Below are 25,717 nucleotides of genomic sequence, written 5' to 3' on the forward strand. Positions count from 1 at the left end.
GACTGGCTCCCTGCCCTGTGTGCACTACCAGGGTGAAGGGGGGACCCATGCCCCTCAAATCTGTGCACTTACGGCTGGGTGTTTGCATTTTTCCCCCCCCAAATACGCAGCCTCTGGCAGCATGGAGGCCCCAGGTGACAATCTGCCTGCTGGGAAAGTCTGGAGCAGGTGAAAAAACAGATGGGTTTGGAAAATAACCGTCACCGCAGGGAGCGTTCGACTGGAGAGAGAAGGAATGTTAAATGAACCGGCGGTGTTTGTTCTCTCCTTTGAAGACAAAGGTGTCTGGACTCGTGCAGCATTTACAGGTGGGCTAGGAAAAATTCATCCCATCCTGTTCCCTGCCGCCTTTAACGTCGGCATTTGGGAAACTGGGATGAATCGGCCTGTAACAGGATTATTTGGTAGCACTTCGCAAGTCCCTTTGTGCTGGTGGGGCGGTCGTGTGGCGGGAGCTCCTACACCCATCATAGATGCAATCTGAGAACTGCGTTCTCTTTCTCCACCGAGGGCATCTCCAGAAGAAAACCCCTCTCAAAGCGTTGCTTCTCCCATCTAGTACTCACCGTTTCAGCTACACTCAAACCTGAGGACTGACCAGGAAGGTGGCCTTGGTAAAGGCAGGGGATAGGATTCATAACTTCAACTCCTGCCCTTGAACGTTTCCAGTGGCATTCGGGAAGCAACATATGAGGGCACCAAGGCAGTCCCACCTGGTGAGGAGGCCAAGTTGGAAGCACCATTTCCTGGATACTGCACATGCATGTGTCACGGCCACCTGGTAACGAGCCTGCTGCTAGATGCCGGGGCATCACAAGCAAGAGGGGATCCTGCTAAAGAACGACTCTGATTACCTTCTTCTCTAGCATAATACATTTGACCAGCTGCATATTCAGGAGGGGAGGGATGGCTTCAGGGGGGTGCACTGAGAAGCAACCCCAAGCTGCAGAACTTCTGAAGAACCTCTGCTTTCAAGGCATTTTCTGCTAGCCTGGAGCGGCATGGAGTGGGTTACAACCTAGGTCTTCTCTAGCTTAGCCTAGTCTGTGTCTCTCAGATGGTTGTCCACGGTAGCCGTAGCCGAAGTTAGGCAAGCTCACTCTGTAGCCCTCTGTGCTGAGCGTGGCAGTGGGCCAGCTTTGAGGAAGCGCCCTGCTTCTCGTCCCTCAGTAAACCACATGAAGGCAACAAGCAGACCAGCGCAGGGATAGCAGGCCATGGAAGAGGCGCAGTTTCCTATTTTAGGATATACAGCAAAATGCACGAGGCTGAGAGAAAGGGATGGTAAATCAGAGTACCCCAAGGACTCCCACCTACCAGGTGCAACCTAACCCTTGGGGCTGTGCAAAGCGAGTTTTATTCCAGTTTTTCGCACCTGCACCACAAATCACCACTGGTCTCATCCAAGATTTAGGGGAGAATGGGCCTTCTACACGTCTGGAGGGAGCTCCTGGGCACACAGCTACCCTTGCTGCATCTGCTCTGGATAGAGACATTCAGTCTACACCAGACACTTACCTGTAGCTGACACCAGCTGCATCCGGACTCAGCTTAGCTGCAAGTGTGGACAAGGATTAATGTTCAGCAACATTTCAGGCTGATTTCTGAAATGATGCTGAACCCGGTTTGTCCCTCCCTCCCCGAAGCCAACAGCTGTCTGCAAGAAACTGTTTTCCCAGTACACCCAAAGCTCATGACTCCCAGCCTGGCCTTCTGCATGAGCATTAAGAAGCTTGTGCACAACTCTCATCCTCCTCTCAAACACATGCTCATTGAAAAGAGTTGGTGTTTTTGAACCTATTAAACACCCTTGCTCAGTGCCAAAGAAGGCTTTCCAAGTAAAGCTACATATGCTTATCCCTGAAATCAAACCTCACTAGTTAACAAGTGCAGGCAAACTAAGATGATCAAAATGAAAATATGATGATACAAAGTAAAATGAGTCTGACTAGCACCTACAAGATTTACAATGGTCAGCTCAAAAGCTACCTTGAACCTATTCCTGTGCAGAGCTCTTGCAGTTTAAGGCCATGACTGCGACAGACAAAACATTATTCCCTGTTTAGATATCCCTTCAAGGCTTAAGTGAAATGAGGACAGATTTAAACCTTTTGTGGTTTATACAGCTTGAGGTTAAGGTCTTTACATTATATAAGTGTGCTACTTTGTGGCTTCAGGCAGTTTACTTAGTTGGGATGGATCTTCTAACATATCATTAGGGAGCATTGTTAGTTCAGGATAAAAACTGAGTCTGCTTTCAATTCTGTACAAGTGTGTTTTAAAGTCTAAATACATTTAGCCATTTCAATCCATTACCAGAAAGTGTGTGTTTTTTGAAAACTGCCCTGTATTTTGGTCTGATCACACCAAAATACAACAAAATATTCCCAAGTCTCCATAATACTCTGTGGTAAAACAGAAATGTTCTGCCCACAGGAACACCCTTGCTAATAAAAGTGAATGAGATTTTTGCAAGATATGCAATAGTAGCATCAACCCTGTGCTTTTCTGCACCAAACAATTTCTTAATGAATGCACCAGTCACCAGCGTTAAATGTATTTCCAGGTTGTTCCACCATCAGCCGCACATGTTCGAAATGCCACCTCGTCAGGTCAAAAGAAAGAAGCAGAGCGAGCATGCCAGTTTGGTTTTTGCAGGATTAAGGTAGAAAGAGCAAAATAAAATAGTGTCTTTGTTAATTGGGAAGCAAAGCTGATAGAAAAAGATTTATTTTCAAGCTTCAAAAGGGGTATTACAAACCATGGAGGAGTAAAAAGAATTTAAAAGCTGTTTTTAAAAAGGTAGTGACAATGTCCCTTTAGGGTTGAAGCAATGATGTAGTAGGCTTCACTCAAAATGCTGTATGCTGAGACTGTATTCCCGGTCATTCACAATGCATTTCTGTGCTTTGTAAGTTAATACAGAAACACAGCTCCCACCATAGTAGCCTGAGTGGGTGCTGGATAGAAGATACATAAATTGTTGACCTACGAATCATGGTACTATATAGTAAGAGACCTAACCACAATAGTTCATCTGCTTTCTTTTCTTTTCTTCTTTTTTTTTAAATTTTTTTTGCATAGACCCCTAATAAGCTGGTAAACTCCATTTTTTTAAATTAAACAGGTTGTGGGTCGTGGGCTGAAATGATAAGAGCAGCTTCTGAAAACAGTCTTTTGCACTGAACAAAACAAAACTGTGGTACAACTTTTAAAAATGTAAAGAGCCTCCCCGAAATGAAACACCCTTTTAAAGCCAAATTATAATTCCCTAAGAGAGAGAGAGAGAGAGAAAAAGAGAGAGGGAGAGAGAGGAGTTATAACAGAAGTGATGCAAAATGTAACGGCAGCAGTAAAAAAAAAAACCATTTTAACAATTTCCTAAAAGGAAATGGGAAAGTCGCAATGAAATGCAGTACTTTTTAATTCCAATGACCATCTTAACATTATAAACACCTCTGGAAGAAGATCCAAGAAGCCTTCAAGAGGTAAAACCAACCCAAAAAAAGCCCAGTCTTGCAGAACATTACCAGTAAGCATTCACTTATTACACGATCTAGACTGTTCAGCTCCCAGAGAAGCTAGGCTGTGCTACAGAAAACTATTTAAAGTTTGCACTGGAGTGAAAGAGAAGGAAGAAGTTACGTGAGAAATCACCTCTCTGCTTCTGGCTTTAGAGTCCATAACACTGCTGTTCACTGAAACCATGGCACACTGCTTTGCACTTTGTTCTAGTAGATACAGTGCTATACCTTGAGCCGGCAGCACTTTAGTCAATTTTTTTTTTTTAAACCTAGGCCTGTGTGGTCCTACTACGGTACAACCAAATGCAATACTGAATTGTACAACCGACAGCTCCTACATTCTAATTCATTTAAGAGGACCCTGGACATCGCGTGGCAAGTTGATGTGAACTGAAATGAGCTGGATCAAGCCGTCTCAGGAAATTTTCCTAGAGCCAAGAGTCTGATTTTTTTTTCCTTTTTAAAAGCTATTTGTTCCACTCAGAGTGGTCCCACACTGTCCCTCTTCTTGTGCTCCACTGCTGAGCATGCTCACAGCAGCAGGGCTGGTTTTGTTGGACTTTGCGAGGCATTTTGCTTCCACGATCACACAAACTGTAACAAGCTTTACAATAAAACATTGGCGAGTCCTGAGTTCTGCAGAAACCTGTTTCAGTGCAGGCTGAGTTCAGGAGGGTCTCCTTCCCACCTTCTTTTCCCATCATACATGCCCTTCAGCCTCTTTGCCTTCAGTCACTGGAGTTTTTAGCCTCTTTTCAGAAGTTGCTTTCTCCACTTCTTTCTCTCCTGGATTTCTGCTAGCTTCCTCCTGTACAACAGCAAATAAACCACAGTCAGTTAGCTGAGATACAAGCAGAAAAATCAAGTCATAGTGAATCCGAGGGTTCCCTGAGCCTCAGTATTAACAGATACTGCAAATTCAACATAAAACTCCTCTCTCCTAGAGTAAGTTTTTCCCCTAAGATGTAGCAGTAGTTGGCTGCAATGCTCAGGGCAGTCATAAAGCCCACTCACACTGCAAACCTCTGCTTTCTTGGCTCTGAGCATTAGTGAAGATTATACTTGCTCCATTCCTCTTGGCTAAGGAAGCCTAGGTGAATAAGAGAGGGCTCTGTTAGCACCTTCTCCACTAGTTCATGAAAAGGTAGAACCTGGAACCTACACTCTCCCTGATGGACATTTGGTACCATCACAAAAAAAGGTGTTATTGAAATGGCTGTGTGGGGGCACAGAAGGTAAAAACCCCTCAGAGCTGTTGCCTGTACTCACATACCTCAATCCAATCCTAAAAAAGCAGAAGAGCCCTATTCCTCCATGAGCAGCTCAGCTGGCTAAAGCAACTTCATTTCTGCATCTCAAACAATAGGCTCAACTAGTCTTTGATCCTTAGCTCTGCTGGATGTTGCAACATATTTAATAACAGATTTATTTCCAGGTGCTAGCTGTGCCGCTATAATTTAAAGGAGATACACAAATTGGTTTCTTGGCTTCTCTATTCTCTCTTGCTTGAGTACTGTCTGCACTAGATGCTTGTTTAGGTGAATTCATAGCCTGTTGTTTGAAGAATGCAACATCTCTACCACAGTTAAAAGGGAATGGTATCTTCTGTTGCAAGGTGTGTGCTGACCATCAAGGAGGTCCCTACAATGAATTTCCATCAAACATCTCAGGCCCACCCAGAGGACTGAATGCCATCACAGACCCACCCTGGGTCAGCAGCAACAGAAGCGGGCTACAGTTTTCAGCTAGAAAGTACAAAATTCAATCCTTGTTCCAAACTCATTCCCAGCTGTCATGGGTCCACACTGCAAATAGTCTCAACAACTAAATCTTTGTGGTAGTAGTCTTAAAGCAAAGAAATCCAACAATGAATGAGCCATGAAAAATCCCAGGCTTCTACAGAGTTGGTTCCTCCAGGAAAAAGCTGTGCTTTCATTAGTCAACTATCCCTTCATGAACAACTTCTTGTCTAGGTAGAGACACTCAGTCTGCAGGGCTATTAAATCTGAAGCCTTTCACCATACGCAAGTCTACTGAGAACCCTTCAGCTGGAGTCTGCTAGGAGGTCGCAATGGATGCGCTCCAAGTGCCGACATAATACAAACCTTTGCATCTCTCTCTGCAAACTTCTTGAACATGTTGGCATATATTCTTCGGTCACGCTCATTGTGTTCCTTTGTCTTCTTTTGACAGACTGTGATCTGCGACTTGGCAGCCTTGTTTTGTGGGTTCACTTCCAGCACTCTTTGAAAGTCGCATTTTGCCAGTTCAAATTCGTTCATTAGTAGTCTGGCTTCACCTCTCCTGTACAAACCCTTCTCGTTGTCCTGATCCAGTCCTAATGCCTGCAAACATATGTTCCCACATTAGCAAAGCTTTGAGAGCATCCCTTAGGCAGCACCCTGAGGTATTCTTGTTAATACAGGTAAGGACTGTGCTGTAGGGAATGACTGACATAAATGTGCCCCAGCCACCATTTATACCAGATCTCCGTGGCAGTGTGCAATGGTTTTGCAGACAATGGTATGCCATTGGAAGGCCACACAAAAGAATGACAATACCAGTCCGTTCGGCTCTGAAACAACAAAAGCTCAGCTCCATGCTATTCTTCAGTAAGATGGAGCAATCAGCTCTGCTCTCACTGTTTCACTCCGCTTGACCTCATTAGAGTCAATTCCCTTTTATACCTCATGTAATTAAGATCATAATAAAGGGACAAATATTTCCACCATAACTCAAAGCCTGACTCTCCCCCGCACAAAACTGGACTTTTTTGAAAAAGAGCCCCATAACACTGAGGTCATGCAGCCAATTAGCAGCTCCTTGTGCTGCTCCTGTACAATGCTAGAGGCTCTGTTAATGTCTCTCCTTCAGAAGAGCTGTGAGTTTTAAAGCCCCATCAAGTATGATGAAACTGGGACAAAAGGAGAGGCTTGAAATCTCTAGAGTGTTCTTAGCTTGCCCTACAAAATGTTACTGGTCTCTAAGCCTGGTTGGCAAGTCATATAATGTACTTTAGATGCTGAAATATTTATGTGCGCACACACACACAAACCACTGAAAGTAGTAGGCAGAGACAAGCCCACAAATGCAAAACTGAGTCATGTATGTAGCCTCCAAACTCAGGAGCATGTAACATTAACAGAACCCAGGTAGCCAAAGAGTTGCATCCTTAGCAGCATGTCTGTCTCCCTGCTTTCTCAGTCTTCTTGAGGTAGGTGCACTAAGCTTGCTTTCTAAAAGTTACCTCTTGTTGACTTGGATTTATGTATTCCTGGTAGAATTGTCTAATTGTAGCAAGACTGTATGTCTGGAAATTATTACATACAAGATATGCAAAGCTTTAAACTTCTTTGTCTTATTGTTCCAGTTACAATGACTAGCTTATACCATAGATCAAGCCTGAAAGGCTCTTGATACTAAAGCCTAACAGGCTTTTTTTGTGCAGAAACACAAAATAAGCTTTCCACATTCTGGCTCCTGGGTTACATTATCTTCAACCTGATTTCTCTGTTACATTTATGCCTTCAGTGCTGCCTACACACCCGATCTGCTTATACATATGCAGACACTCCTATAAGAGGAGAAGAACGTTGCCGATAGACAGAGGCCAGTACCTATAGCCAGATCCAGGTTGAAACAGAGCAGGCAAACTCTTGCACCTGTGCTGACACTCAGTGAAGTCTTTGTGGGGGATTTGGTGGGAAGGGAAGGTGGGGAAGTCTAACCACATGGATCCAGCTGCAGGGTCTGGCTTTGGAAGTCAGAGCCTCTATATATGCAGTATATAACTTTGTGTATACAGAGTGTGTCTACACGAAACTCTTTACTGCACAGTAGACTAATTTACTGCACAGTAAAGTGTCATGATCTACAAGTGTATACAATTTACTACACAGTAAATTAGTCTACTGCACAGTTGACAGTAAACAGAGGTAGTAAAACTAACTGTATGGTAGATTCTGTGCAGCAGCACATGTATAGACACTGACCGGGAGCAAATTTGCTCCAATGTCAGGGGGCCACAGGGAATGGGGAACGCCCTTGGTCCTGGTGCTGCTCAGCTCTTGGCTCCCCACTGGAGCCAAGACCTGAGCAGCACCTGGACGGGGTAGTTCTCTGCCACCCTGGCACTGCTCCTCCCAGGAGCCAGGCACTCAGCAAAACCAGGACAGGTTAGCTTTCTGCTTCTCTGCCCAGCCAGGGGCTGGCTGGGAGCTGTCCTGCTTCTGGGGCAGCTCCCGGCCACCCCTGGGCTGCTCAGGGATTTCCCTGCCCAGCCATAGGCATGCAGGGAGCTGCCCTAAAACAGGATAGTTCCCAGCCATCCCTCAGCTTCATGGGGAAGCCCTGCTGGGAATGGGGCTTGTGCTCATGTGCATGGGGCTGGGAGAGCTCTGCAGCAGTAGCTGTCTCCCAGCCCCGTGCACAGCAGGACCCCACATCAGGGAGCAGAGCAAGGTAGGAGCAGCCCTGGACCATGCTGCTCCCACTGGGAGAAGATTTGCTCCCAACAGGGAGCATGTGTAGATGGGCTCCCAGGGAAGGCTTATTGTGCAGTATTTTACTGCGCAGTAAGCATTCATAGCACACGTAGACATGCCGACAGAGTACTACCTCTGGCTCCAAATTTCAGCTAGGCACATCTTAAGAGTTGAATTCTGAACATGCTGAAGAGACTTTAAATTCTGCAGCCATTAACAACCCTGGACCCTATACAATCTTTACAAAAGGAGAGATAACAAACGCGGAGATAAAAAGCTTCTACTGTGCAGGCACCATGAGAGAACTAAGTTACACTATCTATGCATTCTGCAGTGCAGAAGGGCATACAACACGACACAGCCACGCACAGTCGCACACAAACTCTGCTAGTTTTTTGCGTGTGTTGGCCATGCTTCATTTTCACCATTGGAACCACAAAGAGCCAGACTTAGCAAGGAAAATTTGTCTGGATCTACACAGTGCTCTTCCAAATTCTGGGTGTTTTGATTTAAAGAGCCCGATTGCTGTGCACACTGTATTGAAGAGCAGAATACCGTAAATATTTCCTGCTACTCTCAGCTTTTGCTGTTAACACGTGCATACAATTTACTATGCAGTAGCTAGTCTACTGCACAGTTAGCTACTATCTGTAAATACAGGTAGTAAAATTAACTGTACATGTATAGACACTGACTGGGAGCAAATTTGCACAGTGCTCTTCCAAATTCTGGGTGTTTTGATCTAAAAAGCCCAATTGCTGTGCACACTGTATTGAAGAGCAGAATACTGTAAATATTTCCTGCTCCTCTCAGCTTTTGATCCTAAATGATTAGCAACAGAATATCACATCAAGGACAGAGCACCTGCTAGAACGAATATATTTCATCACAGTGCTGAGATTTTGAAGCAAATTAGCTAACTTAAAATATTACTAATACTGTAGGTGCAGAGGACGTCTACATGGGTTTTCTTTATCTTCCTGAATAGAGTAATCTCTTTAACCTAGATACACCATTTTGTATATTATAACTACCAAGCAGACATGGCGCAGTTATTATTTCGGGAGAGGTTTTTAATAAAACACCAGCTTCTGAACACGTAGGAAGCCAAATGGATTCCTGAGCTCACATTTTAACTGAACAAATTCTTGTTGGATACTGCTTTTCATTTTGTTTGAAATGCAAAATATCCAGCACCATCCCACTATTCTCTGAAAAGCTATGCAGTGTGTTACTGCTCTGCAAAAGATAAACACATTCAAAGAGAGTTTAGATTCAGTTCTCAAACCGCCAAGCACAGGAAATTCAGAGGGGAGACTAAACTCGCAATAAGGTTTTGAAACTGCCTCTGGTATGTACAGAAATTTGATGCAAGGGAGGGGAAAGAAAAAGGGAGCGGTAACAGAAGATAAGCCTATTCCAGCCCATGTGTTCAGATGGACTTTACCTTATCACAGCACTCAACAGCTTTGGTATACTCCCGCAGCTTCAGATAGCACATGGCCAGGTTGAGGAAGGCTGCCAGCAAGAAGGATTCAGAAGCTTTAGATTCCCTTTCTGATAAGCCATACTCCATTTCTAACCAGGACACGATCTTCCCATACTGAATCACCGCCTGCATGTACTTGCCTTCCTGGGATGAAGCGAAGAAAATCAGGCAAAAGGAATGTTATTTGTCAAATGAAAGCAGATTTGCTTCTGAAACGGTCTTAAAACAGTTTGCAATTGGACAACCTCCAGTGTTTACCATAAAAAATGAGGGAGGTCATTTTAGAGGTGTCAAATCACCCATCGAGCCTGTGGATCTTAACTGGAGCTGCAAGTGCTGAGCACGTGGGGTGGTGGGGTTGGGGGAGTCAGGCTCTTTTTATTCCTTACTTGCATTGGTGTCAGGAGTGCTAGACACCTTGACAGCCAAACACCCCAGGGTCTGCAGGTGGAGTTAAGCTCAACATGAAGTGAGAGGCAGCGATTCCCTTTGAAATCCCACCTCTCTCTTTTCTGGGTCCCAAGGCAACACTCCCCTTGAAGCAAGGAGGGTAGTAGGATGGTTTCAAGTCAAGCCCAGCATGGCAGAATAGCCACTGTATGAATCAGATGCATATTATGCACTTTCACTGATGGACCTGCAAAACCAGGGTGCAACGACTATCCGTGGTTCAACAGCATCACCACTGAAGAGAAGACTGCCGGAACAGACTCCTAGGCAGTGGAAGGAGACTGACCACTGGACATCAACTTGGTTCAGAAACAAACAGCTTCAAATGTGAAACTGTGAGGCAAGAATCACACTCAGAGCAAGAAATGAAGGGTCCATCCTTTGGTTAACTTCATTAAAACTCGGTCAAATCACTAAACCACATTTCAAATGACCCTTTGTTGGGAAGGGCGGCATATCAATCAAACCACCAGCACACCTTATCTGTAACAAGTCATTTCTAGTATACAGGATAAAGTCTGCAGACTAAAACCTCTTTTCACCACCCACTGTCTCCTCAACAAAGTAATCAGAGTCTGAAAGGTTAGACATATTTTGAAATGAAGCCACTACCCTGGTATTGAAGTAATTTAACTTAAAAAGCATACTGCACATCTCTCTCTCTCAATAAAGCTGTTTATTATGGGGAACTACAGGACAGTTATCTCAGCCCAGCCCAGAGTCCCTTCTCTGATGGTCTCCAGCAGATACGTCAAAGGAAGGAGCAAGAAACCTCAGAACAGACAATTTGGTTTAACTGGCCTACAGGGGAAGGTTTGGTTTTTTTGATCAATATCCTTCAGTGTTGTTTTTTGTACACTGAAACAGGAAGGTTTATAATCCTTACTATTTTTATCCAGGTCATGTATAAAACTGTGGATGTTTCACTGCCCACATTAATGTTTAATCCCATTTTCAATCTTGCTAAATTCTCGGCCTTCAGATCTTTTGGCAACGAAGTCCATAGATTAAATGCACACCGTGTAAAGGAGGTGTTAGATGTAAGAACTTTAGAAGACATAAGGCTCCATATAATGCCCCAAAAGCCAGGCGGTGCTAAATGAAGTGGCCTCTTTCCAGGGGTACCTCCTTATTACTAGCTCAGCCTACCAGATAAGGACAGTCAGCTGCCAGATGCTCATCCGCATCAGTCCAAGCAGGGAAAGCCAGGTTTGTACCAAAGCCTGGTAGTTACTTGTAGAGAAGGAACAACAAGAGCAGGGCAAGATTTTTGTTGCCTGAAGCTAAAACTATTGGGGACCGCGTAAATGATGCGGCATTTATGCCTGTCCAGGAATATTTTAAGTTGTTTCTCTGAAGAGTCCACAAGCAATTAAAAAAAAAGTGTGCCTGCAGGCATGGCTCAGTTCTTGGCAACTCATTTATGCTGCAGTTTTACAAACCTTGAAATACACTGTCCCTTTCTCTTTGACAATGGCAGCTTGCTCGAGTTTCTCTTTGGTGTCCATCTCCCAGGACTCTTTGGCCTAAGTACAAACATTTTTAAGCAACTGTTAGAAGACAGGATAGGAAACAACATCAGCTGGAGTTCATGATGTCTTACAGTGCCCCTTGTCCCAAAAACAAATATCAACTTTTACAGATTCCCAGATTTCTAAACATACCAGCTTCAAGGCTTAATTCTTCAGCCCATTCTCTGCCATTCCCATGCTTGCCATTCCATTATCCAAAGGAATTTGTCCTCTAGTGTCACTAGAAAGTGGCTTTCCTCCCTTAGGGGAAGCAACAGGAGAGGACAGAAGAGCAAGAAAGGGGCTTTAAGATAAATAAATCCACCTAGCAGCTGCATCTGCTGTTGGGAATTTTTTAAAAAAGGGAATAAACCCAGAAAATGAATGATGCTGGAACCTGTAACACCTGGCTGGGGTCATAACACCTGGCTGGCGTCATCTGACCCCAGCGCTCTTTCCTGCCCAGGGCAGGGGGTTGGACTCGATGATCACATAGGTCCCTTCCAACCCTAAAATCTATGAAATCTATTAAATCTTTCACATCCGGCGCACAGACCTGTATGGCTTTCTACGGTACTGCCTTGACTGGCTCAGCTTGTCAGTGCTGAGTGTTGCAAAGCATCACTCTGCATCCAGAATTAAGTCAGAGGACGACTGGTTACCTAGGCCAGTCCATGCTAAGCCCACATGCTCAAAACCCCGCTGAAAAACAAGCAGCAGGAAGCAGAGTTGTGGCATGGATGCGACTCCACAGGGAACAGGGAAAGGGCTGGGCCCATGACCTCCCCCCACATCTGCGGGAAGGATACGATTCTGCTGTCACCAAAGTTAAGAGAAAGGGGACGGGAGCAAGTCACAGGGGTAAGCTACATAGACAAGTTATGATGAGGGAAGCTAGGGTGTGAACTTACAGGCAGATAACAGAAAGGTACAGTCATCCACCCTGGCAGTGTTCAAAAAGCGTCTTGACACCCATCATTTGATCCCATCAGTCTTTCCTGCCCAAGTGCAGAGGGGCTGGACCTGATGATCTGTAAGGTCCCTTACAGCCCCTAACAGCTATGAATGAGCAAAGGTTTCAAGTTGCAGCAAGGGAAGTTTAGGTTGGATATTAGGGGAAAAAAACCCCAAAAGCCTCTTATGAGGAGGGTAGTAAAGCACTGGGACAGGTTACCCAGAGAGGTTGTGGACTTGCCATCCTTCAAGGTTTTTAACCACAGCTAGATAAAGCTTTGGCTGGGATGCTGTAGTTGGGGCTGGTCCTGCTTGGAGCGGGGGGTTGGACTAGATGTGATCTCCTGAGGTCCCTTCAACCCTCATTTTCTACGATCCTTTGACATTAGCTACCCCATGGTACAGCCTGGGTACACGCTATTCCCCTGTGGTAAACAGAGTAGTCTTACTGCTTTTATTGCAGCTCAGGTGACCTGCTCAAGTTCACACCCTAGCTTACCCCAAGATAAGGGGTCAGGTACCCGTGCCGCAGAAGCCTTCCTCTCCCAGGCGTCTCATGATGGAGCCTTGCTGTGCCAGCTCCGCCCCACGTACATCTTGTTCTTCAACAGCACTGTACAAACACGGGCGCATTTTCCAAGCTCCCGAAGAGGGCACAGCCTGTTCAGCAGGCCAGCCCTGCCCTCCTTTCAAAGCAATTTGGCAGGACACGAACCTTTTTGTGTACGGCCCAGAAAAAAGTACAAAAGGAACAAGCCTAGTAACAAATAAGGGAACCAGGCTTGGACCCCATCCAAAACAATACAACAAACCGACACACAAGAACAAATTAAGAACACAGAGATCTTTGTTGATGTATCTGCTTTAGCAGGGCTGCGTTACGATCATGCCAGAGACAAAGTGCTGAACATTTTTCAGTTTGGGGCAGTTTCCCGGAGTTTCTAGAAGCGCCTTGTGCCAGTCGGAAGAAGTGCAAGTCTCACCTTTTCGAACCTTTTCAGTGTAACTTCATACGCAAGCTCAGCATTTGCCTCGATGCCAAACTTAGGCTTCCCCGCCTCACCAAAACCATACCTGCAACAGAGCATGATAACAAAGCTTCAGAGGAAAGGGCATCATCTAATCCACTCAGCATGCTGAATATTCACGCTCAGAAGGCGAAAGAAGTGGGAAGCTGCACGCCGGACCCTGGAGACCAACTAGATGCAGAGTCAGGGAAGACCGTGCCAAGCATCTCGTCTGTGGCAATGTCGGTTTTAGAAATGGGACTGGATTCAACAGTATTCCTGCAGCCGTCAGACAGGATACACTCTGCCTCACTTGTAGTGATTATTTACCCCACCTGACCTTCCTTCAGCTCTGCTGTCTTTCAGCTAATTGAGCATTTCCACGTTCTCGAACCGCTGCACTTTGAGCAGTGTGCGTTTCTCTCTCTGCACCTCTGAACATCATGCTGTGTAAAAGATAAGGACCTAAATTTTCTATTTTAGGCACCTATTCCTTGCAACCAGAGTTTGGCATTTTCCCCTGCATTTACACAGGTAACTACATCTTCCCTGTTCCCTCAAATTGCTTGGCCGTGCCAGAAGAGGACTGTTTTACTCCGTAAGGACTAAGTGAAGGTATAATCTAACTTAGAACAGTTTGGGCTACGTGTGGATATTGCTGTCATCAGCCGTTGTGGGTAATTCGTGGGAGATGTAAGACGGCAAAAAAAAAGCATCTGATACAAGCAGCCGTTTTCACAAATAGTGACGGATGCATTTCCTGCCATTGTTACAGGTTTTAGATATCTGACCAAGAGCAGTTTTTCACAGCTCAGCTTTCCTTAATCCTGTGATTGAGACACAGGTTTTATGAACAGCATAAGCAAGCTGAAGTAGAATAGAGAATGCATCCAACAGGCAGATAAACCGTTTTTCACAACGGTGCAACAATCCCTTTGTCAAAATTTCTGGACACTGAAAATATCAGTTTACATGTCTGGGTGGCTGCACCAATGGAGAGCCAAAGGGTGGGGAACTTTAGAGAGGATGCTATGTAACAGAAGTTTCCTTTTCCACTGGCTCTGCGTAATACACTCTTCCATTTTATGACTTTTAAATTGGTCTAAAGCAGAGGTTCTCAACCTTTTTAGACTCAAGGCACCCCTTGTCCGACTCAAGAAACCCTTTGGAAAATGCCAGCTCTTCGTTTTCACTCTTTATTTTGACTACAGAAAAATAATAAAGCAATTTTTCTATAGCAAAGAACTCAGACAGGCCACAGCAGGTCAGAATGTTTTTAACACTACAGGTACCTATTTGAAATCTCTGGGTTTATCTTGTAAATCATGCTTGCATGCCTGACAGTGCTAACATTGTGCGGCACACCTTTGAAAGGACGTCAAGACACCCCAGGGTACCGCACCACCTGGCTTGAGAATCACTGGTCTAAAGCCACTGGTCTAAGCTTTCAATTGTGGTTAATTATTTTTACTGCTTCAATTTCTGGGCTCCCAAACTGAGACACCACTGAAGGACCTTGATTTTCAGAAGTCCTGCACACCTGTTTTCTAAAAATGTTAGTGCCATATGTGATAAGCACCTAAAACCCAGGTGTCCTGGGTCATTACTGGTTTGCCAAAAAATGCAGGCCCACATGTGCCATTTCAAGACTGCCAAGAGATTAATTTTAACGTGGAGAAAGAATCTGAGCTGCTTTGGTTTTTTATCTGTATCCGAGGCCAAATTAGCCAAAACTGATGCCAAATCCAAGAGTCCAGAACTGTTAAGTGGCCCTACTACCAGCAAACATCCTCCACCCTCACTTGGGGCTTCAGATGTTTCCAAAACCTTTGGTGGGTGCCCTACTTGCTGGCCCAAGCCTGGAGGCTCAGGGTTCAGATGCCCCCAAGTTTTGCTTGCCCTTGGCCATAAGGCCCTTGGAGCAAGCAAGGAAGGAGACTCCAAAAGTATGTGAAGATGTAAACACCAAACAGAATAATACTTAGCTGACCAAGTCTTTCTGGTGACTGTCTCTCTTCTCTTTCAGATTGCGATGAGCAGTCTCCAAGCATAATACACAACTAGTGGAAAGCAAAGGAAAGTTTCTTACCGTGGTCCGATGTACAAGATACAGTGCTCTCCCCGCTGCATTTTCTCCAGAGCTTTATCAATTCCAATTGGAATGTCATGGTCTTCCCCTTCTCCGACAACGAACTTTACATCTCTGGAGTCAAACTTTCTGTCACCATAAAATCCTTCCAGGTGGACTATTGGGATGGAAGAACATAGACATTTAAGGGCCAAGCACAGCACCATCAATCAAGACATCTTGGCTCCCATTTTTCCAGTGCAGTCATGATACAGCAGTTAGGTGCCAAAGCAAGCGTATCTAAATTACTCCCTGCACATGGTAACTGAGCTGTTTGAAGAATTTAGGTGTGCATTTTGCCTCTGGATTTAGCCAACTTGAGAAGACTTGTCTGAGGGCCCTGATCAAGTTCTCATATATGATTAGTCTCCAAGGTGCACCCCCAGCCTTGCTGAAGGGATGGGCTAGGGATCAATCCCTAGATATGGCCAAAGGGCCCAAGATGGTGCCAAGAGACCTGTCCCAACAAAATTAAGCAACCTAAAAAGATGATTGCAAGAAAACTTTAATAAAACTCTTAATTTGTAAGCACAGTAAGTAAATACAGAGCTAGGTAAAAACTTGCATTATTACAATGATAACCAATAAGATATTGTTGAGCCTGGACAAAGGAAATGGTTACATATTATTAAACAGATGATGGGGAAAATAGTTACAAACAATGACAATGGTTAAAGACTTTGAAAAGGCTACAACTAACAAAATGATCATAAACCTGAAACATTGACAAGTGATCAAATAACCTAAAAATTACAAAATAATCAAAGGGTTAGAAACCTAAAACAAAGAAAAATGACAAGAAGAACAAAACAGGGGCATGGTCATCTCTAAACATGTCAAGCCCTGAGATATGCAGCTCACTAATGGGTGGCCAGCCTGACGGGGAAGAGACCTTTCCCATGTTTTTCAAGGCTAAAGAGGCAGGGTTAGGGAACAGCTGCAGGCGGGACCGTCTGTTCAAACTGAAGTTAAGAGGACGGAAGCTGTTTCGATGCCGATATCAAAAGCAGATCTTCTATCTGATCATGTTGTGAGTCAGACCAGAACCTAAATCCTCTCACTTCCCTGTTCTTGGGCCCTGTCGTCACCTTTACCCTAGTCCTATCCTTCTCTTGCCTATGACGCTGCCTTGCCTGTTACCAGTTCCTCAAATTTTATTTCCCTCAGCCTAACTGCTTGATGTTACTTGGCCGAGTTTATCCTAACCTGCTCCTTTAAAGCAGCCTAAGGCTTAAGCAGACACTTACAGACTTCATTGACACTACGCAGTCATGCAGAATTAGCCCTTCGTAGAGAGAAGAGGGTTAGACAAAGGGTTCGAAAACAACCGATATCAAAGATACTCTAGTCCAACGATGCCAAAAATGCACCTACAGTCTAAGGACTGGACAACGGATAAATGCAATGACTACCACACTCCTCCCGTCCTAAAATGTACTAGCACTAACTGCAACTCCATACAGTTTGTTGGCACTCTGCCACAGTTTCATTGTGATTAGAAAGTCTCTATATAGAGCTATAAGCTTGTCCTATACTTCAGACAACAGGGACATGGCCCTTCCTGCTAAGAGCCTGAAGTACAAGATAAACATTTTTAATCTTTAAGCAATAACAACTCAGGTCTATTTTGGGATGGTGACATAAATACGGTCACAGAAGACAATAGCAGGTACAAGCACATTTGCCACCTGATGCTTCTGGCTGTGTTTCTAAAGAAGTGTCCTTCCTTGCTTATCAGGTCCTGTGGGTATTACTGCTTCAGGACACAACCTATGTCCTGTTTCCATAGCATAAATTATTTGCAATGAAGAATAACCTCTTGTAAGCAACCTCCCAAGTGTTTTAAAAGTCTGTTGCCTACCAGGACTATCTTTTCAAGGTTTCCAAAAGCATGCCAAAAGCCCTGCAGCCACTGAAGACCAGGGTTTGCCTAGTATAGCTGCAGAGGCATTGCAGGCTTCACTTTGCAGTAGTCTGGGGAAGACTATGTCTTAATCTGTTTGCAGTACTTAAAAAATATTCTGCAAAAGTAGTAAAGCCCGGGAGAAAAGCTGTCTCCATTTCGTAGCTGAGTGTGGAGCAGGGGTGGGCAAAATGCAGCCCGGGGGACAGATGCAGCCCACCCGGCCATTCTACCTGGCCCATGGGGCCCCCCAAAATTTAGAAAATTAATATTAATCTGCCCTGGCTGCCTGTCATGCAGCGCTCGACGGCTTGCCAAAACTCAGTAAGCCCAAAATAATTGCCTGCCCCTGGTGTGGAGTGATAGACCCGTAAGGACCCAGACACTATGGAAAAGCATGAAACCCCTGCTCATCCTAGATATGCTCTGCGCTCTTATTTATGCCAAAATCTGAAAGATCACGAATGTGCTTAAAAAAAAAATGTTACCTGGATTTGTAAAGTCTGGAGGCTTTAAGAACCACATCAGTTTACAAAGGGTTTCAACTCATTCACAATTTACACAAAATGCAGCCAGACTGTAGCACCAAGGTAACACGGCGAGGGTGGCTTAGAAACATTTAGGGGTCTATTATTTTATAGGAAGACACAACAACATGCAGTCTGCATTGGGAGATAAAGAATAGGAAAATTTACTTTCCTTGGGTCAGGCAGGCACAACTTCTCCCTGAATACAACAAGTGACTGTGGGCCCCAATTCTGGTTGGAAGTTCACCTTCTTCCTCCCCAGAAACACCCTTCTACCAAGTCACACTGTACAGGGAAGACAGTCAAAAGATGTTCTGGCATTATCAAAACCCTTCATGGCACACCCTACACCACCATTTCTGTCCAAAAACTAGAACAGTCAGCAATGTACAACAGTCTAGCTCCCAATTAATTTGAGCAAGGGGACAAGCTGCGTGTGACATGCAACAGGGATTTGAGCACTGCAAGAGAGCTACAGGAAATCTGTCAACTCTTGCCTTACCCAGCTGCAACTTTATACAGAGTGAAATGAAAGAGGAATGAATGGTTGTAAAAGTTCAGTTATTCCAATGCTGACCTATATCACCCTCATGGTCTCCCCCTCTGCCAGCTAACTTATTTATAAGCAGCAAAGCAGAACATTGAGCCTGAAATCCAGTGATGTAACAACTCTACAGTGACATGCAGGTCTTCCTCCTACTTCTTTACCCACCGCTTGCCATGCAGCAAAGACCCAGCCTGCTTTACATCTACAAATCACCAAGCTTTGGTGCTGTACATACAAAGAAGGGACCAATAGGTGAAAACAGGATGGAGGGGGAAGCTCCTAGTTCAGGGGTGGGCAAAATGCGGCCCGCGGGCCAGATGCGGCCCGCCAGCCCATTCTATCCAGCCTGCGGGGCCCCTAAAAATTTTAGAAAATTAATATTTATCTGCCCCTGGCTGCCTGTCATGCGGCCCTCGATGGCTTGCCAAAACTCAGTAAGCGGCCCTCCGCCCAAAATAACTGCCCGCCCCTGTCCTAGTTACTGCAGCTTCATGCTTTATGTTAGAGGGAAAGTTCAAGTACCGAAAGGAATGCCCTAGTTCCCAAATCCTTGCTTTTACCAGAATAGCTGCAGGACTGCAGGGAGGATGGGGGTGTGATATACTTTTGATCTGAGCTGAAAAAGCTTTATAATCAGAATACATGTGGCATGAGACTTCCAGTTCCACCCTTCACAGACGAGTTAGGATACAAGAGTTTTAACCCCCACCCCAAGCAGAGTCATTTTATTCAGTTTTAATTGCGTGTAAAAAACTCATGACAATGGGGGAAAGTCAACTGTTCCATTTTCCAAGTGCATTTAAGTGCTATCTAAAGCAGATCGTTTGGATACGGTTACACTTGGATTACACAGCAAGAAACCCCAGCCAGGCTGCAGAACATCACTTCAGCTGCAGCGCTGACTTATTGTTCTCGCAGTGCCTAGAGCGATTTTGTTTTGCAGAGCGCAGAACACTGTGTTCTGAATGTGGCTGGCACATGAACTTGATGTGCTGACAGCAATTTGTACTCAGATTAAAACGAAGAAAAGGCTGTAACAAAAGCTGGAATGCAAGGATTCTACGGCAGCCTGTGTTTTAGGAAGCAAAACTGTGAATTACAACCTATAAAACTCAAACCAATAATACAGTCTTCAAAAATCCAGCTCAGAGAGGTTAGCTCTGGTAAGTGCACATTTTCTCCCGGTCCATTTATAGCAGTGATGTCAGTCACCTTTGTACTATTTCCTGAGTTAATGCTCTGGTTTAGGACAGCTGAATGGAGATTCTCTACGAGTAAAAATGTAGCTGCTAGATTTTACCACCTGTCTGGCTTCAAAATACCGTGTTAGGATACATCATGGCTGCTCCTTTGGTTTCCAGACGCTACTTTTATGTCAAGTCAAAGGCCTGTTCCCATTACCTTGTGCTTGACTTGCAGTCTTAAGAATGGTGCACTCAGAGGTGGGCAGGCCTTCATACACACACACACACATCTACATACACACACACACACACACACACACACACACACATACAAACACACACATATACATATATATCTATACACACACATATATAAACATACACACACATACAGATAGATCTATATGTCTACCAATAGAAAGATAGAAATATAGATATATCTATCTTATATGTACATCTATGTATAGCATAATTTTATATATAAAGCAAAGTTTTATAGATATATGTAAAAGCACAGGAGCAGCCAAAACGCTGTTTAAAAGCTGCCAGGTTTGAAAGGCACCATCCCATATCAGTGCTGCACGCTCAAAGATCCCCTAAGATGTCGGACATGTAGTTAGACCAGAAAGAAACTGAAGGCTGCATTGGTACCTAGGCTGCTGGCCTAAGACGAGCGCTGGAAATGGGGTTGGCAAATGATTCTTGACCTCTGTCCCTAGGCAGGCTGCAAGAGTCACACGTGACTGTCCGAAGGGCCTCCCTCTCCACTGTTCTGACCCTGTGTTTTCATGTATTGAACTTGTTGAAGAAAATGCTCATTTTAAATAGGTAAAAATAGGATTCAGAATCGCACGACATCAGAGAGCGCTCTACCTCTGACGAGCCTTTTGGCTCCTGCTTTAGGTTCCTTCAAAGTAGAAAAAATACTCTTTTACATTTTCCCAGCTCAGCCACCACCCAGATAAATCAAACTGTTTCATTGCCTGTCCAATGAGGACACTACTCTGTTCCAGTTGTTATTGTGTAATCAGCTGCACAATTTTCTTTATGAAGCCACAAATTTCACAAGCACACAACCATAACAGCCCCTTTGAATGAAGTCAAAAATCAGTAACAAAAGCAATGCAGGAATTAGGACCATTGTCTACTCTGATTTTTGAAAGAGTCCTGAGGTGCAGTAAAAAAAGTTGGAAACTTTTACTCCCAGCCCGTCTCAATGCATACAGTCACCATTCAAAGTATTTCAGTCCAATTAGCAAAGCCTGAAGACTTGGTCTCTAAAAACTGCAGCTCCATTAAAAGAACCAACCATTTGAATCAGTGGTTTTTACAAGCAACTTTGACTTAACAATTCAGATCAACATCTCTTCCCCAAGGAAGGCTCATAAGCTCTCGGATGGGATAGCACTGAAATGAGAAGTAGGACCAGCTAATCCCAAACCCCTTGTATAACTAAGCTATTTAAATGGCTAACATTTCCCTAACATGGCTCTCTCTCTCTTAAGAATTGTTCTTTCTTAATTAAAAAAAGAACGAAAAAACAACTTGGTTCCCCTTCGCTGATGTGAAATATTTCTTCAGCAGCGTGACCAACCTCACATCAACTGTATTTGTGGAAAAAGCACTAAAAGAAATCTGAATGGGATTTACTCAACACTGATGGGCCAAATTCTTCCTTCAGTAAAACCCATAGTACACTATTGACTTTGGCAGACCCTTTTCTTTAGTCTACTTCCACCACTTAAGAGCAATCAAAAGTTAGTGGCAGTATCTGGATGACAATGAAAGGGAAAGAAAAGGCCACAATTTGTCATGGATGCACTGAAAACGACTATAAAAATTGGGAGAGAGAGGCAATACATTTCAAGCAAGGTGGGCTGCCTTATTGAGGCCAAAAAAGGTAAAGATTTTAATCAGTTGTGCACAGGAAAAAATTCAGTGTTTGCAGCTGCACAGGAGCCAATATGCTATTTCTCATTGCAACTGCAATACAGTAGTCTTTCATGCAGCAAACAGAAGAGTGGTAAATATTTAAAAGATAGCTGAGAAGGAGATTAAACCCACATAGTATCTAAGTTTTATAATTTCCCTTGACATTTCTGGACTGGTAAACTAAGGAGGACTCTCTCCCTTGCAGGCGTCAGAGTCGGTTTGCCATCAGTGCCAGAATTTAAAGCCAATGCAACTCGGGAAGTCTGGGTTATACCCAAATGGCGGTTCCATCAACAGCTGGCTATTCCCTCTATTTAAGGTCTTCCCGTAAACCCTTCTGAGCCAGTGACCTGGATCAGTCACTAAACCCCAGCATCCCTCAAAAAAACCCAGCCAGGCTGCTTTGTCATTAGAAACAGGAAAAATGCATTTGTTTGCTCCCCAGACAGGTCACTACTCACTTTCTACAGTGGCTCCTTCATTTGGATTAGAGTATCCTTCCCCTTTCTTTTTGATTCTCCGAATGATCCCTCCATCCTCAAATAAGTCTTCCCCTTTGAAATCGAGTAGCTCAATCTGGAGGAAAAAGAAAAGGGGGGAGGGAGGGTAAAAAGACCTTTAGAAGGAATTTCCCTTTTGAGAAACAGAGAAAAAAAAAGACAAAGCTGCAGTTGCTTCCAGAGCTGGAAACCCAAATAATCCCGTCTCCTTTCAGCTGACAGGCAAAAGAATCCCATGAAAGCCAGTTCTAAGCCATGGCATAATAGGTTCAATTTATTAAAAACTGGAACATGCCCAATACCTGAAAAGTAACATGAAGTCAAAAATAACACTAGGAGTTATTCATCTTGCAAGGGGAGGACACAACACAGTGGTGGGAGGCACTGTGAAAGTTGCCCTAAAGGCGGACCAGGCTTTGTACCACAGTTTGCTGACAGCAAAGCTACCACACTGAGGTCCACGGATCTCCAGGGAAAGGGCCTGCAGCCAGAGCTGGGAGGATCTGAACCTTAATTAACTGAAGATCTATTTCTTCTGTTGCGATTTGCACCAAGGCTTTTATTTGAAAGCTTTTGCCAAATGAACACATCCACAGCACACAGTTTGGCACAGAGCAGGCTCTAGACGGCCAACACTCGTTTTCATGTGGCTCATGGGTGTTAATGGATTTTTATAACGTGAAAATGTTGCTGAGCTGCAATTTCCCCAGTATATTTTTGAACTTTTATTTCCACTTTTTGAATTGTTGAGAAAGTCCATTCTGTGTCTGCCTCATCTGCTTCCCTCATGCTGCCCCGCAAGACCTCTTTCCTAGGTTTTGCAGCTTCAGCTGCTGTTTGGGCACAGGCTCTCCAGCTCAGACATGCATTTCTGAGAAAGCCTTGGCACAAGTCCCTGGAGATGTCGGAAAACCTTTCAAAAGTCCAAGCTGCTTGTTGAACTACATTTCAATGGCAAGTCACAAGGCAGGGTGGGGAGCAGGGCATCCTCCTTTCCAGCCCTCCAGTCCCACACCAACATCCTCCCACATACTTGCCTCAAAAAAGAGAGTTGCATTGGAGGGGATTTTCGGGGTGCTACCAGCTGAGCCATATGCATACTCTGGTTTACACAGCAAGTGGCAGATCTCTCCTTTCTTCATGGTGGCAACACCGATATCCCAAGCCTTGATTACCTGGCCTAGAAGAAGGTCATACTTTAATATGAGGGAATGATGTGCATCACAACTTGGATAAAGCAAACCTGAAATGCAGTCCATGTTATACTTTGCTGTATTCATACATTTGGTCCTGCCTGTCGTCATTAAGCCATTACCAAAAGCGTCAGTAGTTGAACCACCATACGGAGTCCATCATACTCAAGTGCAAGTCCTGGCACTTGGAGTGTCATGCTCTGCAGGACATGCCGTGAGGATTTAAACAGCACGGTCATTCATGCACATCAATTTGGAGATTCCCTATGACGGGGTGGGCAAAAATGCAGCCCGTGGGCCAGATGTGGCTCACCAGGCCATTGTATCCAGCCTGCGAGGCCCCTAAAAAATTTAGAAAATTAATATTTATCTGCCCCTGGCTGCCTGTCATGTGGCCCTCGATGGCTTGCTACATCTCAGTAAGTGGCCCTCTGCCTGAAATAATTGCCCACCCCTGGTCTATGACCTCCTCCGCACTGGTGGAGAAAGGTTACAGCCCGGCAGCCACAGAGGGCAGCTGCACACCATCTGCAAATGAGCTTGCAAGACAGGCACTCTTACAATCAGAGACAGATAAACCAGGGGACCTGCAATAACAGCAGAGAAGGACCATGTCACCAAGCTGCTCCTGTAGCATCCCAGCACCCCAAGTTATACAGACGGCTTTACAGACCCGTCACTATTCTGAGTCTGGGAAAGGGTCAATGGAAAGTGGAGTTGAGAAGGGTTGGAGCTACGAGCCATTAGAGAAGCAAAGGTTTCCATTCTGTAAATTTAAAGAGCCATAAAAAGGCACGCAGCCTTAGTGCTAATAAGAGTGGCCCTTAGTAAATGGAGTCCTTAAATTGAGCAAGCCGTATTTTTAATGAAAGCCACATGTCTCCAAAACAAATCTCCTTTGTTCCCAACAGGACACGGAGCAAAGGGAAGGTTGAATTTCATTTGTCTAAGTGCAATCAGGAGGCAGTGGGACACCCAAAACAAACTACCTTCAAGATCTGCTGACAGCCATTAGGAGCTTTGAAAAAACAAGCATTCTGTTTAGAAATTAGGGCTTGATATTTGAAAGTCAGCAAAAGCACACGGATTTCCCTCACTTTTTTTAATTATTAGTGACATCTGTCTGACCACAGGAAGTTTAAACCTTTTGTACGAGAGACTTCATCAGTTAGTATGAGTCCAGCTGGATGCCACAAAGTTTCCTAAACTGCAAGAAATCCTGGCAAATCAAACCCCATCACAACCAACGCACAGCCCATTTTAAAATGTTTTGCAACAAGCCATAACTATGCAAGGATCAGGAAGGGGTAAAGCAGCCTATCGAATTAGAAGGGAAGGAAATGTAAATTCTGCCAACAATGGAGCTATACGTGACCATACGCTGAAGGCCAAGCTTTCGAGAATGAGCTTTATTTTAAAGGACTTAGTCACCGATGCAGAGATGCTGACTACAAATAAAAGTGGCTGACTTGATGAAAGCTGCTAGAGAGTTTCATCGCTGAAAACCACAATGTAGTTGCCCCAAGTTGAGTGAGCAAAAAAAAAAACGGAAACACTTAAAAATTTGAAATAGGCTCAACAGCTGGGGGAGAAGGACAAGGCGGCCAGCTTGCCCCAGTCAAACCACGCTGGCAGCAGAACCGGGATTTCAACTTCAGCCATCTCTGACAACAGGGTGATGTACAAGCTAAGTGCCCTGAACCCAGGTAAATCCACTTTGGTCTCCGGAGTCTCTGTTCCTGCTCCGCTCCTTACCTTTCCCCAGACTGAAGATAAATGGCTCATTCCTATCCCGGCTGGAGTCAAATTTTTTCCCATTTGCCAGCTTTCCTTTGTAGTGGACATAAACTTTGTCTCCAATCATAGGGGACGCATCCTCGTTTCCCTTTCTCTTCACAATCTAGGAGAAACGTGAATGACTAGGATGAAGATGGTAGGAGCTGTTATCAATGCACGGGCTGTTATCAAGTGATCAGCTTGCAAGGCTCTTCAACTTCAGGCAAGTGCCCAAAGCCAGGCATCGGCCTGCATCTAAATGCTGCTAGCGCAGCTGGTTTTGCAACAGCTCAGGACACTTTTAACAAAAACCTTAATTGCTGGTAATATAATATGGTGCAGGTACACAAGCTTCATCCTAACAACTGCTCCAGCTGCCCAAAGCACCTACTCCTTTTCCCTTCCACCCACCCAGCCCCGCAGAACAAGCCCTTTAAACATGGCATAAAACCAACAGGTATTACATTCAAAGCACAGGAGCATAATCCTGGTTTTCCCATGTATCTTTTCAATGCAATGAGTAGTGCTGATGCAGCAGTTAAAGTAGGATTGTTGAGCTTGCCCAGGGAGTCATGAGGACAGATTTTTTTTCTGGCCAACTCTGAACC

At 44.6% G+C, this 25,717-nt stretch overlaps 1 protein-coding gene across 1 annotated transcript in view; it reads right to left on the reverse strand.

Annotated features, from left to right (window-relative positions):
- Positions 1 to 3,070: 3,070 nt before the first annotated feature.
- Positions 3,071 to 25,717, reverse strand: part of FKBP5 (FK506 binding protein 5) — a 32,678-nt gene continuing 10,031 nt past the window's right edge. Inside the window, exons 3-11 of the mRNA XM_019513770.1 lie at positions 25,089 to 25,233; positions 23,178 to 23,320; positions 22,102 to 22,216; positions 15,509 to 15,665; positions 13,396 to 13,486; positions 11,390 to 11,473; positions 9,456 to 9,641; positions 5,630 to 5,869; positions 3,071 to 4,332 (exon numbers count right to left, since the gene is read on the reverse strand). Of these exons, the coding sequence (XP_019369315.1) occupies positions 4,225 to 4,332; positions 5,630 to 5,869; positions 9,456 to 9,641; positions 11,390 to 11,473; positions 13,396 to 13,486; positions 15,509 to 15,665; positions 22,102 to 22,216; positions 23,178 to 23,320; positions 25,089 to 25,233 (1,269 nt within the window). The 3' untranslated portion in view covers positions 3,071 to 4,224. The remainder of the gene's footprint in view (positions 4,333 to 5,629; positions 5,870 to 9,455; positions 9,642 to 11,389; positions 11,474 to 13,395; positions 13,487 to 15,508; positions 15,666 to 22,101; positions 22,217 to 23,177; positions 23,321 to 25,088; positions 25,234 to 25,717) is intronic.

Source organism: Gavialis gangeticus, unplaced genomic scaffold, assembly GCF_001723915.1.
Source record: "Gavialis gangeticus isolate Ggan-Ray unplaced genomic scaffold, GavGan_comp1, whole genome shotgun sequence".
NCBI classification, from domain to species: domain Eukaryota; kingdom Metazoa; phylum Chordata; order Crocodylia; family Gavialidae; genus Gavialis; species Gavialis gangeticus.